Source organism: Emydura macquarii, unplaced genomic scaffold, assembly GCF_026122565.2.
Source record: "Emydura macquarii macquarii isolate MOO-44397 ecotype Brisbane River unplaced genomic scaffold, CSIRO-AGI_Emac_v2 contig_383, whole genome shotgun sequence".
Taxonomy (NCBI): domain Eukaryota; kingdom Metazoa; phylum Chordata; order Testudines; family Chelidae; genus Emydura; species Emydura macquarii.
In genome coordinates, this window is record NW_027130520.1 from 2,843,434 (window position 1) to 2,858,675 (window position 15,242).

The 15,242-nt window shown below is 42.5% G+C and overlaps 1 protein-coding gene across 1 annotated transcript in view; it reads left to right on the top strand.

Moving 5' to 3' along the window:
• LOC137145794 (neural-cadherin-like) overlaps window positions 1-15,242 on the top strand; it is a 76,034-nt gene that overhangs the window by 59,068 nt on the left and 1,724 nt on the right. Inside the window, exons 24-33 of the mRNA XM_067536717.1 lie at window positions 678-892; window positions 1,280-1,407; window positions 2,258-2,385; window positions 2,517-2,640; window positions 2,728-2,908; window positions 8,372-8,538; window positions 8,855-9,119; window positions 9,978-10,158; window positions 11,067-11,320; window positions 14,356-14,510. Of these exons, the coding sequence (XP_067392818.1) occupies window positions 678-892; window positions 1,280-1,407; window positions 2,258-2,385; window positions 2,517-2,640; window positions 2,728-2,908; window positions 8,372-8,538; window positions 8,855-9,119; window positions 9,978-10,158; window positions 11,067-11,320; window positions 14,356-14,510 (1,798 nt within the window). The remainder of the gene's footprint in view (window positions 1-677; window positions 893-1,279; window positions 1,408-2,257; window positions 2,386-2,516; window positions 2,641-2,727; window positions 2,909-8,371; window positions 8,539-8,854; window positions 9,120-9,977; window positions 10,159-11,066; window positions 11,321-14,355; window positions 14,511-15,242) is intronic.

Below are 15,242 nucleotides of genomic sequence, written 5' to 3' on the forward strand. Positions count from 1 at the left end.
CACAATCTGTGTTCCTACCATTCCTCATTCCCACTGGAACCCTTGAGCCCCCATGAAAAAAGCCTCTTACAGGTATGTTTTTTGTATTATAAATAAAACAGACAGAATTAAATATTTCAAAAGAGTGAGCTTGCCATCACCCTAGTGGCTTATAAATTGTATCCCTTTCCTCGCATCATTCATCTGTTTTTTGCCTGTTTAGATTGTAAGCTCTTTAGGGAAGGGATTCTCATCCTGTGTGTATAGCACCCAGCACATTTAGGCACTATAGTAATATATACACAATAATCCACAAACCTGATAACTAGCAAAAAATCCTCTCTCTTCTTGGCATTAAAGAGTTAATAGCAGAGGGTATTGCAAGGTCTTATATATTATGGAGGTTTTGTTTTTTTTTAAACAAAAAATCCTTTATGTACATAATGTGAAGTACTAACTGAAACTAAACTGTCTGTGCTTGTAAAAAATAAATGAACCAAGTACAGCTTGATGCATAAGCTTTGATTGTGATTATTAACTTGTATGTTCTCCATGTGATGATCTGCAGTGTGTCTACTAGTCATTAGTGTGAGTTAGTGTGGTTTGTGCTATATATTTAGGGTTGTTTCCTTAATGGGTTACATTCTGAGTTTTCCTCATGAAGAAAAAAACTAACTAGTTTTTCTTTACTCTTATAGATGTAAATGCCCTGCAACTTTTGATGGGCCTGAGTGCCAGCAAACAAAACATACTTTCAGAGGGCATGGTTATGCCTGGTTCCCTCCCATCAAGCCTTGCTTTCAGAGCCGTATCTCCTTGGAGTTTATTACTGAAGTGGCTGATGGCCTTCTGTTTTACAATGGACCAGTAGCACATATTCAGCCTGGAGAAGTGGAAGACTTCATTGCATTAGGTTAAAAACGGATTTATTTTCTATGTGTGTGCGCAACTCAGGTTTCTATTTACTGCCTTATACTTTGTCTCTTAAAAATGAAAAAAAAACCATTTAAAATTTTTTCTTGACAAATGAGGAGGATTCAAAATAACTTACGAGCACTTCCAGTTCATTCTACGTACTGTAGTTCCTTACCCTGCAAGCTTAGTGGTGTTAATACTTGAGAAAAAATGCAGTTTAAAAAGACTCATGATATCTGAGATAGTGCTAATCCACCTCTCATTCCCTAAAAAACTCCTTAAAACTGAAACTGAGTTGGTAGCTTTTAGTTCACATGGATTTTAATGCTTATGTGTTTGGCTTTTGGACAGGAGAAGGCTTATTCAATAACTGTTTCTTTTCCAGAGCTCTCTGACGGTGTCCCATCCCTGACTCTCAGTCATGGCTCTGGGATACTCTTCCTGCAGTTGTCACAGAAAGTTAATGTTGCAGATCGCCGTTGGCATAATATAAAAATTATAAGTGATGGAAAGGCAAGTGTAAAAACAACCCTGTAAAACCTTTGATTCATATATCTGGCTATCATTTCAAGATTCCTGCTTTTAGTATAGTGTCTGGGTAAGTACTTGTGTCCCCTACCTCACCCTCAATGGCCATGGCATCAGCAGGCATTACAGAGTTTCAGATTTGTCTCCCTCCTCTTTGTCAGGGAGGCAGCATTGTTAGCTGTTATACCTCAAAACTGGGGTAATCTGATTAGGCATATTCCATTCCTGATTTTCTGGAGTGACCTGGGGCAAATTCCTTCATTGCTCTGGGCTGGACTCTGGTCCACCAACTCCAGTTATGGCACCTATGCAGTGTAAAGTGAGGCTAAAGAGGTTGGAGATTGTACTGAAGAATTTCTTCTGTGCAAGGGTAATGTCCGCTGATCTAAAGCTGGTGGAGATGACTCCATTGCCATCTGTGGTGAAACATGCATGAGAGAGAGAGAGAGAGAAAGAAGGTGGGGGAGGGGAAAAGGGAGGGGGCATGGTAGAGCAAGGCTGTGCTTGATACACTCCTGCAGTTTTAACTGATGCTGAGGGAGCTGGCTGAAACTCCTGGAGTCATGAGCAGCCCACACTTTCCACTGTACCCATAGCTCTGCTTGGACACAGGGGAGAATCAACCTTCTGTGTCTAGTTCCTCATCTTTAAAGTAGGAATGCTAACATGTAATTAACCACCTCTGAGATCTGCAGGTGAAAACTCATTATTATTTTAATACAGTTTTCCTGCATTTTAATTTGTATTTAATGGCACTGGCCAGTTGTGTAGGTGATGTAAAATCTGCAATTAAAAAATAATTTGATCTTTTAATGTAATGTGTTTTTCACTCTAGAAAGTGCAGCTGATCCTTGACCACTGTGTACATGTTTCTGTTAAAGACGACAATGGCGTCCTTAAGGAAATCTCCCAGATGGATCTATCTGCCTGTGAAGTTTCAGAAGAGACTCCAGGAAATGAGAGGTAAAAACAAAACAGATAACACAACCACAAAAGAACCAAGAAAGAAAAATACCAAGTTTCTCTTAATCTAGGTTGACTGCTACTAATTTTTTCTTTTTTTCCCCCCTTCTCCCCACCCTGGATGCCGGTAGATTCCTTAACATTCACCAACCCTTACAACTGGGTGGAGTTAAGAAGGCTTTGCCATACCATAATTCACAAAAGCATGTCAAAGGGTTTGTTGGCTGTATACAGAATGTCATCATTGACAGCAAGGTAACATTATCAGGAAATAGTTCATTGGGGGTAATATTGCTAATTGCAGCTGCCTAAGGTGGTGTGGTTTTTTCTGTCCTTTTCTAGGTCTATGATTTGGAGCATCCTGCAGAGTCCTTGAACAGTGCCCCAGGCTGTACTATGACTGATGAAATGTGTCACAGAGCTGGGGCGATCTCCTGTGGTATTCATGGCAAATGCATTGGTGAATCGGGCTCTTTTAATTGTGACTGTCACCCTGGATATGCTGGATCAAAGTGTGACAAAGGTACAGTTAGTCTTGGGGAGAAATGAATCATGGGAATCTTTGCAGATATTTCATGGTACTGAATTGTCTAATTTGATAGTAGTTGATAGGAGCCAGTAGCTAATTAATGCAATGCCTTGCTCTGTGATTGGTTTGGACTTGCAGATATTGAAGTACTTATGTTTTTTATGTTTCACAAAGGAAGTGTCACAATCAGGGTCTTAGCAGGACTTCGTTTACCTTTTGTGTGATTTTTGTTCTGTGAGCAACATCTGACTATGGGAATGAAACATGGGAGAATTTGCAGTTTCTCTGTGACTCATGCACCCATTTGTTTCAAGCCTGGTCCCGATTCTTGTTCTAAAACAAAGTGCAGCTAATACTGCACCTTTTAGCATCCCATGGTGGCTGTTGGAGAGAGGAAGGATGACCCAGTGGTCAGATCACTATCTTGGAGACACGGGTTCAGTTCCCTGTTCTGCCACACTTCCCACGTGCTCTGGGGCAAGTCACTCAATCTTTCTGTGTCTTAATGACCCACACTCCTGCTGACTTGCTAGTCATAGCTCTGTTCTTATGAGGTTCTCGTTGGTAAAGGAACTGAGTGTGGGTTTCAGCCACCCTGTCCCCTCTACATTTGGCTGCAGAAAGGGCTGAGGTGGCTGGGGCCACCAGCACAGCCCTGACAGATAATGCTATTCAAAAGAATCTGATCTTGTAAGCATGGGGAGCATGCACACTGAGTGGAATTGGTGTAAACAGCAGATCTTGAAGAACCACAGCTACTGTAGGGTGAGTAATTTTACTCCGCTCTCTCTACTAGGTCATTGGTAAATGCAGTGTTCATGTAAAGTTTATATTAGGGGGTCGCACCCTTCATAGCTTGTGTGGGCCACGCTTATTGCACACATCAGTGGCTCCTTGCATCCCTCCATTCCCTCCACAAGCTCCCCATGTGCCACCCTCCTATCCCCTCTAGTTCAGGGATTCCCTGCAATCTCCCCAATCTCTTCCCTGCCAGGGTGTCCATCTGACCCCTTTCTCCCCCTCCTCTTGTATTAGTGTCCCCCATTCTTCTCCCATACAAGTGGCTCTGTGTGTGCCTCCATTCCCATTTTCCCCCATGCTTCCATGGCATTGGCACTGTGTGCCCCAGACCAGGATTCCCCATTTGCCCCAAAATGCCAGGAGCTGTATTTCCCCCTTAACCTCTGGCAGGGGATAGGGTTGTAGGATCCTGGTATGAGGATATCTCTGTCTCCCAATCCTTCCTCTCTCCATTCCAGCATTCCTCATTCATACAGCAAACATAGTACCTATCTTTAAAATAGGAAACAAAGAGGACCCAGGGAATTATAGACCGGTCAGCCTAACTTCAATACCTGGAAAGATACTGGAACAAATTTTTAAACAATCCATTTGTAAGCATCTAGAGGATAATAAGGTGATAGATAATAACCAATATGAATTTGTCAAGAACAAATTTTGGCAAACCAGCTTAATTTCCGTCTTTGACAGAGTTACTGGCCTAGCAGATAAGGGGAAGGAGTAGAAGTGATGTATCTTTTTAGTAAGGCTTTTGACACAGTCCCACATGACATTCTCATAGGCAAAGTAGGGAAATATGGTCTAGATTAAATTATTATAAAGTGAATGCAAAACTGGTTGTAAGACCCTACTCAGAGTCAATGGTTTGCTTAAAAACTGGGGGAAGGGACAACTAATGGTTTCCTGTAGGGGTCTGTCCTGGGTCCATACTGTTAAATATTTTAATTACTTGGATAATGGAGGGGAGAGTGTGCTTAAAAATGTATGGATAAGACCAAGCTCAGAGGGGCTACAAGCACTTTGGAGGACAGGATTAGAATTCAAAACAACCTTGGAGAATTGGTCTGAAATCAAGATGAAATTCAAGAAAGACAAATGCAAAGTACTACCCTTAGGAAGGAAAAATCAAATGTCTAACTGCAAAATAGGGAATAGCTGGGTGAGCAGTAATACTGCTAAAGAGTATCTTGAAATTATAGTGGATCACAAGTTGAATATGCGTTAACAATGTGATGCAGTTGTGTAAATCTAAAGTCATTCTGGAGTGTATTAAAGGCATGTCATATGTAAGACATGGGAGGAAATTGTTCTGCTTCTCCAGTTTTAGGTGCCACACTTTAAGAAAGATGTGGACAAATTGGAGAGGAGAGCAACAAAAATAATACAGGGTTTAGAGAACCTGACCTTGGAGGCAAGGTTAAAAAATCTGGGCATTTTTAGTCTTGAGATAAAAACTGAGGTGAGGGGGAACTGATATGTCTTCAAATATGTTAAGGACTTGACAGTGATCAATTAAATTTGTTCTCCATGTCCACTGATGGTAGGGCAAGAAGTAATTAGCTTCATCTGTAGCAAGGAAGATTTAAGTTGGATATTAGACAATTTTTCCTAACTTTAAGGGTAGGTAAACTCTGGAACAGTATTATAGCCAGGAATCACCATCATTGGAGGCTTTTAAGAACAGGTTGGACAAACACCTGTCAGGGATGGTCTTAGATATACTTGATCCTGTGTCAGCACAGGGACCTGGTCTAATGACCTCTTGAATTCCCTTCCAGCCCTTCATTTCTATGATTCCACCCCCACACACACACTCTTTTTGTCTTCTCCCCTGCCAGGGTTTGTGTCCCCCATTCTCCCTTTCCTCCATACCAGGTGTGACCTGTCCGTGCCTAAGGTAGCCACCTGAAAATGCCAAAGTCAGGTCAGGCTGTAAAAGGACAGCAGATTCTCCTAGCACTGGTGGGTGACACTGAATTCAGACTTCCCAACCAGCCACAAACAGTGCTTCTGATTTCCCACACCGGTTATCAAGAAGCCAAAATAAAAATATACACAGTCCCCTTTACTGCATTTCAGTCTCCGACTCCCAATCAGCCACTAGGTCCAGTAGAGAGATCAGTTATTTAAAACTCTATGCTCTTTATCAAAAAGGTTCCTCCTGACCCCAAAGGGTCAGCCACATTATCAGATCAATATAAGTTTGGATCTTACTCAAAAAACCATGCTGCCAGCCAATTCTTTAGTAACTAAAACTAAAGGTTTATTATAAAAAGAAGAAACAAACTATAAGAGAAATGTTAAAGGATTAAATCAATCGAATACATACAATTGATTTGAAAGTCCATATATATCAGGTTTCTAATAGAATTGTGGAATTTGCAGGCTTGTATAGTCCCTCTGGTATACATCCAGTACCTGAATGGTTATCAGTCCTTTGTTTCACAGCTTCAGTTCAGTTGTAGATCACATGATCCAGAGGTAGGTAGGTGGCTGGAGACGACTAAAGACAAAATGGATGTCGTGCAGCTGCCTTTTATGTCCTTTTGCCTTTGCCATGCTGCTTGTGGAAATTTACAGGAATAAAATGGAGTCCAGAGTCACATGAGTAAGTCCTGGTGTTTCATCAGGACGCATTGTACCTGTGAATTTCCTTAATGAGCCATTAAGCAGGCTAGTGCTGCAGCCATCTTATCTGGGGTGTTGCCCAGACACAGCACAATTTGAAATACAGATATATCAACCATATCCATAACTTCCATTACACATATAACACGTGAACATAAACATTATCATCTTACTTAGCACATTATAGCCGTTCTAACAGTACCTGACACGGCATATCTCATGTGAATTATTATGATTCTGATATGCTGATGCTAAACAATATAATAAATGTCCTCCCCGCTCCCTGCAATTCAGCCAGCGTGACACCAGAGTCACCCAATCTCCTCCTGCATATTGTGGATTCTGTATACCCCATTCCCCATTCTTGTTCTCTGCACACCAGGGTCCTCCATTCTCTCCTCACATTCCAGGCGCTGTGTGTACTCCCTGTCCGCCCCATCCATACACATACCACCACCACCACTACTATTCTTTCTGCCTGAGAGGGAAGTCGTTCAGCATCTCAACTTGTAAACTATTGGGAGGATAAGCAGAGATAAATAGAGGTATTGTTATATGTGACGGCGTTAATGGGTGCCTCTGCGATTATCTGTAGACACTTGCAGAGGTGCTAGAGGCTGTGCTGGCAGGGGCTCCATTTATCCCCTTTTTCCTCCTTCTGGTTCTGTGATTTCCCCTCAAATCAAAGGCATTCTGACCATTGATGCCTAGAACATTCATGAAATTTTGTAATTGATTGGATGTGGCATTCAGAAGTTATTGTATGACAGACAGGCAGAAATGCCGACAAGATGGGTGAAGTAATATGTGGTGAAGTAGGTGTTGAAGTTCTTCAGGTCTTGAAGAAGAGCTCTGTGTAAGCTGAAAAGCTTGTATCTCTCACTGACAGAAGATGGGCCAGTAAAAGATATTACCTCACCCACCTTGTCTCTGTAATATCCTGGGACCGACACGGGTACCACAACGCTGCATACAACAATGTCAAATTGAGTGTAAGGTCTTTGTGAGCTCGGCCAATAATGGAGGAAGAGAGAAACTGGTTCCAAATGAAGTGGATAGATCTCTACTTCAATTGCACCGAGTTTGATTCTCCACTTCATGCAGCTGTCGAGGGGAGCCTCTGTTGCAGCACCCTTCAGTCACAGTCAAGCAAGAGTAGGAAAGAGCTCATGCTTCTTTTTCTGCAAAATAAACCTCCCTTGTTGGGAGTTTCCATGAGAAAATTGGAATATCACATGACCGTGGCACTAGATGCAGGAAGCGCATCTAGCAGCTCCCCAGTGTAGCTGCATTCCTTCACAGATGTGCCAGAACACCTGCACAAACATCAATAAACCATTATCACAAAACTGTCCAAGAATATAATAGAAAGTAGCCATTCTTACAAAATATACCTTCTGGGGGAAGCCTCCACTGCTGTCATAACAATGGCTGCCTAAAAGGTGCCAGATTAGTTTTTATGTTACATCTTTTAAAAGTCCTCTTTAAAGTTTAAATCCTGGCTATATTTGATACCACCTCCCTATGCCTTGTCTTGCTGCGGTTCTGTGCTGTGATACACCCATATTTTAAGGATTTCACTGTTGCTTCCCACTCACCCACTACTTGGGCCTTTGCTGTGGCAAGTCTCGCTCATGAAACCCTTCTCCCTGACGTCCACCCTCATCTCTCTCCCTGCTTTAAAACAAAATAAAAAACCACTGATGTTTTTAAGTTTCAGAATTATTTTGTAGATCACTTTTGGCTTTGTGTATGCTGTAGTGCCCTCTCCCATTCTTTTATTCCTGTACTGAGATTTGGCTATTTTTATCTGCTCTAACTTTTGAGAGAGTGGCTTAGAGTGTGTGCGTGGGGTTTTTTTGTGTTCCACGGCACCCCAAGCACCTTGGCCAGTGTTTCTTTTGAACTAAAATTCTTATGTTGAAGGTTAGTTTACCTCTTCAGATCACATTGTGTACAAAGGTTAAGGTCTATGTGAGTGCCAGATATTAAGATGTTACATTTATATTTTTCATGTGTTATGTTTAGTTCTCCTGGAGTGGGCCTTTGGAAGGGACAGTTGGATTCATTATGAACTGAAAACCGCTCTTAGTGCCCACCACACCCAGGTCCAGCTCATGTTGCGCACGCGTGTTTCCTTCAGCACCCTTCTCAGCATGGCATCAGTAGATGGGAGTGGATATATCAGACTGGAGGTAAACAATCCAAATGCTGTTCTCAGTGATGTTAATTTGCCACTGCACAATGAACAAAAAGAAGCATCTTCTGAATATTTAAAGGTGCCTATTCATCAAAGAAATAAGGGCAGGCTTTGCCCCTTTGAGTAACAATTCTCATTCATGGAAGGTCTGTCTTTCCTTAGAAATAAATACAGCTAGAGCAGTTCTGCTTGGCCATGCAGAGAACACTTCACAGTGACTAGAATTTGTGGCTGATATTCTGATGTTTGGACATGTATTCCTGCTATAAGTGTGAACATTGTTAAAGGTCTCTAACCCTGTGTTCTTGTAGGTGGTTGATGGACATTTTGGTGTTAATTTCAATTTGGGGGACAAAGAGCAGTCTCTGAGACTGAGCACGTTACGCATAGACAATGGCCAGTGGGTTCTGCTGACTATGGAGCGCTATAACAATGAGTTTACCTTGCGTGTTAATAATGGCGGAGGGGATCGCGAAGTGTCCTCCTTTATGGGTGCAAACAGATGGCTCGAAATGGATTTGGCAAGCATTGTACTAGGAAACCGCCTTCCTAACTATTCAGAGTATGATTTCCAAGGTAGGTGGATTGTGGTGAGTTCCTAAAAGAGAAATTTTAAACCCCAGAAATGGCATGTTAGGGACTAATGAGACTCTAGACCCCACTTAGGCATATCCACAGAAGGCTGGAGTGTCCCTGGAATGCAAGATCTGGTCCCTGGCTGGAAATTCACAGCTAATGCCTTTCCTCTCAGCTCACCAAATCATGCCCTAGTACTGATAGACATTTGGTTTTTGATATTTCCCACTGTAGATGTTGGCAAAATAGAGCAAATCAAGAATTAGTGGAGATCCAATCCCTGCTCCCCTGGCCTGAAGGAAGAAGAACAACACTAAGATTGTACCAACCTTCCCCCCACTCCTCCCCAACCTGAGGGTAGGAGAGGGAGAAGATCCATACTAGAATAGGGGGGAGATTGTGCACAGAACGTCACTATCCCCATCCCCAAGGCTGGGATGGGTGGAGGTGGAGCTGTCTGTCAAGTTACAGGCAAAGTAGGAAGCAATTTTCACATGGGGTTCCCCTCATTCTCTCTGCTCAGTCTGCAGCAAGTTGGAAGAGGGGGAGCCCAGATCAAACCACATGCTCCACAGCTTCAACTGGCAGCTTCTGTTGAGCTCTGCTGGAGGAGTGCTATAATGCCATGCGGGGCCAGTAAGCACCCAGCACATGCCTTAGAAGGAATCTTGACCTCTAGTAAAGTGGTGTTTGGGTTACTGAACTTTTATCCTGTGATCAGACTATTTTGCATGCAAACAGTGATCGTTTTGACAATGATACAAGTCCTCAAAGATACGTAAACAACTTTACAATGCTTTGAGTGGGTTTTTGACTAACACAGTACGTTTCGGTCTTTGTGCTTTTCTGCTCATGTAGGTTGCATGCGTGATGTCAAGCTGAATGGTCAGTCTCTTCTTGTGGATGGCAAAAGCACAGAGCTCATCTTAATTCTGAAGCAACAAGGTGTCACTATTGGCTGTCATTCCAATGCTTGCCGCAATCAGCCCTGTTACAGTCCTTTCCATTGTGTAGACTTGTGGAGAAAGCATGAGTGCAGGTACATTTAGCTTTTGTTTTCCCTATGGGAGTGGGACTTGATCATCTGGGACTTTCTACGTAAGGTCATGCAGATTGCAGCTATCCAATCCACTTCTAAAGGGAAAGCTCCAGAGTTATCTCCCGTGTACTTACCTGGAAATCACGTGGCAAGGAGTCTGGCATACTTTCTAACTTCCCTGCTTCCCACAAAGAGGATTTGTGCTCTTACAGGAGTTTTACCCCTCTATCATCTTTCCAATTTCATATTGGAAGAGGAAGAATACAAGGGCACCAAGCCTGTTCCATGCTTCTGGCAAATCAAGTCCCAAAAGGAACCAGTCCTGTGATGGGGATGAGGAGCTTCCTTCCAAATATCCAAGTAACCAGAACAAAGCCTGTACCAAGCGCTGCCACAAACTTGCTCATCCTCTTCATCTGGATGTCAATGGGGCTACCAGATTCTCCCTGTGCTTCCAAATGTGTGTGGAGGGAAAGAAGTTTTCCTGCTTCTCCAGCTATGGTTGGTCATGTTTTGAAGCAGGCAGTTCCCCTCCTTTAAGGAAGAACTAGAGCTCTTGGAGGAATCTAGGAATGTGGGGTATCTTCTGTGTATTTTCTTGTTCTCTGTGCATTGTGGCAATGCTGCAGGCAAGAGTTATGAAGCAAAGTGGGGGGACATCTGGAGTTTGTGTTTGCATGGCAATACCTAGAATCTCCATTCAGTTCACTGCTATTTCATAGTAATGATGTGGCGTGAGTGTTCCTTGTTTTTCATTTTCTTTAAAAGTCTTTATTATTGGTTTTAGAAACATGTGTAAGTAGCAAACTGAAATTACTGAACAATTTTCACTGCACAGCACTTACAAAGCAGCATGTTGTTTCTGCCATCACTATCACTCAAAATAATCTGTTGGTTTCATCATTCAGGTGCCCAGCTGGCAAAGTGGAAGTGACCGATAATCTTACAGGGCTTAAACACTGCACCTCTCCACCCTGTAAACTCTGGAACTGTAGGAATGGGGGTACCTGTGTGGTACACTCCCAAGACAAATTTGTCTGCCAGTGCCCTGATGGCTATAAAGGAAGGTGGTGTGAAATCAGCCAGGCAAAAGCAGGAAAACCAGTTGGACTCAGCTCTGGCTCAATCTTGGCAATCAGCATGTGCCTCCTTGTCTTTCTAGGTAGGAAAGCAAATATTTTTTAATTTATCTCACATCATGTGTTACACCACTGAAACAAGGACACTGCCACTTTGATAATGAGAGCCTTTTACTTCTGCTATAGGTCACCAGTTCATATTCAGTTTGGGACAGCAACAACCACAAGTCATTACCACATAATTACACTTCACTGGCTTCAGAACTGGCTCAAGTAAAACGGGATTCCTCCTCCAGAATCGTTCATTTCCACCCCCCTCTTAAGCTTCCCCAGGTGCACACAGCTGCAAGGCCCAAGACTGCATGTGCAGCTGTTTTCACCTCCAAATCCCAACTTGCCCAAATTCCCATGTTATTGTCATGCTTATTATTGGTATTCCAGCAGCACCTACAATGTGGTAGGTGGTGTTCACATGTATAGGAAGGCACAGACTCTTCCCTAAAGAGCTTACAGTGTAAGCAGACAAGCAACTTACAAGGGGTGCATCAGAGAGAGAGAGAGAGAGAGAGAGAGAGAGAGAATCAATATAAAAGTTGTATATATTTTATATATACTTTCAATACAGATTAGTTGATATTTGATTATATTATACATACATGGCAGTATGTTCAACCTATCCAATATTAGCCAGGGTAGCTAAGGGTGTAAATAGGGGGTACTTGGATCGGGCAGTATGTCCAGATTAGAACTTGGTTGGAGATGGATTTCCTATGAAAAATGCTGAGATTTAAAGTATTTTCCTGTTCCACAGTGAGGCAAAACTTTTGACATTTTTTGCAAAAAACAAAGAGAGAGAGAGAGACCCTCACTGAGCTAATAGTCCTGTGGTTAGGACACTGACTGAGGATATGGGAAACCCAGGTTTCTTCCTGCTCTGATTCAAAACTGCTATTGTTTCGACAAATTGGCATTTTCCAACAAAAAGTCATTGAAAAAACTCCTGACCAGCTCTAGCCCAGACTGTTGTCAAATTCTGTGCTCATTTACATTGCTGTCAATATGTTGAAATCAGTGGGGTTGTAATATCTGAACTGGTGTGAATAAACATAAAATTGTTTGGCCCCTTGTGCTTTTTGCAGGAGGAATTAGGGAAATAGTAGGTGGAGACTCTCTCTTTTAAACAGGAGGAGGAGGGGGGAATCTCTTGTCTGTCCCAGCCAGGATTGGGGGTATGTCTACACTGTCATAACATGCCTGCAACTGGTCCATGTCAACTGACTCAGGTTCGGGATGCGGGGCTATAAAATTGCAGTGTAGATGTTCAGGCTCGGACTGACCCTTCATGGAGTCCCAGAGCCCACGCCTGAATGTCTACACTCCAATTCTGTAGCCCCGCAGCCTGAGCCTTGCAAGCCCAGTCAGCTGACATGGGCCAGCCGATGGTGTTTTATTGCAGTGTAGACATACCCTGTGGAAGGCATCCTGTTTCAAGCTCAGTGTTACCCCTAAGGTCTGTCGGCACAAAGCAGCTGATGTGTTACCAGAGAATAAGCCATGAAAATCACATTTGAATTGTGCCTCTGATAATTGCAGTTTGGACAGAAATGTCTGAGCCCTGGTCTACACTTACCGGGAGATTTGGCAGCAGTTGATGGGAGTTATGCAAGCTAAGCAGAGTAGCTTGCGTAACTCCCATCGACTGCTGTACTTCCGTTCTGCGCGGTGTCTTCACTGCACTGCACCACTTGAGATGGTTTTACTACGTTGGCTTCCTGATCAATGAGTGGTCAGGTCAGCACAGACCCGCTCAAATCGATCCAGAAAGATCGATCTGACAGCGGCAACTTTGCCGCAGTCATTGTAGACGTACCCTGAGTAGATCCTGACTGAGTTATGTGAAATGAGCTCAAATTCAATGTATAAAGTTCTGTTTAGTGTGGTCATATGACCACCTCATTTTTGGGTCCCCTTGTTGTCAGTTTCTATCTCTGCCCCCCACTTCCATCTGTATTTCCTATTGCATCTCATCGCTCTCTGTCTCGCCTCCAGGCCCATAGTGGTTAAAATCCTAAATTTGCTGGAGGCTTAGGGTGGCTACCACATTTCACACATTATTGTTACTTCCTTATTACTCATTTAGAAAGGGACAAGGAGAGAGTAAGACAGGGTGACCAGATAGCAAGTGGGAAAGATTGGGACAGGAGGTGGAGGGTAATAGGCACCTATGCAAGACAAAGCCCCGAATATCAGGACTGTTCCTATAAAATCGGGACATCTGGTCACCACAGTGTAAGAGCACTTGTGTAGCCATGTTATGTCGACAGAAAAGTGCTCTCCTGCCAACATAATAAAGCCACCTAAATGAGCGGCGGTAGCTATGTCAGTGGGAGCGCATCCCCTGCTGTCATAGTACTGTCCACACTAGTGCTTATGCTGGCAAAATTTAAGTGCTGGTGTAGACAAGGCCTTCTCCGGTGCTGCACCCCATACAAGCACTTCAGATAAGATATTAAACAGACCCTTCGCCTTGATTCGGTTCTAGTTCAGGTATAAACTGAAGCTCTAATGGCATTTCTTTTAAAAAAGATCAGGGATAACCATGGTGTTTAAGACTATGAGAAGTGCTACAAAAAACTAAATTCTATTTTCAAGTGATTGCTTAGCTTCTCTCTCCCAATAAAATTGTCACCCCCCATATTAACCATGAAAACAGTGTACATATCTCAGAAAAGTAATGACTCAAATGATTATATTACATTTGTTATCTTCATTAAAACAGTGTTTTACTTACTTTGGGTATCTTATTTACTCAGGATTGGTGAAAGGCCAGAGAATGGCCAAAATACCTTCTATTTAAATGTCCTAATGGATTCCTGTAGGTAAGTAAAATACCCTTTTAATGAAGTTTATGATGTAAGATATAGATGATTCATTACAATCCTGGAGAGTGTACTTATGTTTAATTGGACAGTGGGGTTTAAACAATGCATTTTTTACCTGGGAATGTGAATATTAAATTATTAAATACTGATTTTTCTCAGTTTATTTTTAAATGTGATTAAATTTCACAGGAGGGCATAGGCCACATCATAAACATATATGCATCTGTTTGTTCCAGCTCTGTTAGTCTCTTATACAGTGTGGAGTCAGTGGGGGAGATCAGGGTTTCGGAAAGGAGGAGTTTATTACATTCCTGAAGAGCATGAAAGCTGGGATGACGTTAGAGAAAATGTCTTCAATTATAATGAGGAAGGAGGAGGAGAACATGACCAGGTATGGTACAGCCTCCCTACAGTATTTTAAACACAGAGCAATCCAGACCCAAATGGCTTTCTCACCTTACCTTCAAAGAAACAATATATTGAGAAAATAAGAAAATCAAATTTCAAAAAAACCTGTGGAATTTTTCAGGATGTATATGCTACTTATTAAAGCACCCAGATGATCTTTCTTACTTAGCCCTTTTCCTTCCCTGATTCCCCAAAGCTTTCTCTAATGACATGTCTTGTTTTAGATCTGAATCTCCTGGAGGCAGGTTGTTGTGTATCAAAGCACCTTGGAACTTGTGAAAAAGAAGGGAACATAAGGAAATTGTTTCTCACATACATATGGACGTTACCAATAAGCAACAGCAAGGAATTAATGTGGGTTGCGCTGTAGGCAAAAGTTTTATGGGAGTAATTACTTCACTCTTTCTTTGGGACTTTTCAAACTCCATTTGCTAGGACTTCCCTATGATAGGGTCTGAGAAGATTTATAATGTGTGCTCAGCTGGCTTTTTTCCTCTCATTTAACTGAACCCTATCCAGGTCCCTTCATGTTTTAAAAAGGAAAAATATTTCTTTGGTTCAAATAGGTCAATTCATTCAGGTGTATAGGTCAACGGGGGTGTGGAAGTTCCCCAAGCAGCCCTCTGTCCGCTCCTTGTGGGGTCCTGAAGTTACCTTAGGGCTTGTCTGCATGGGGAGTTCATAGAGAAGGTAGTGAGAAATACCTAGGGAATGA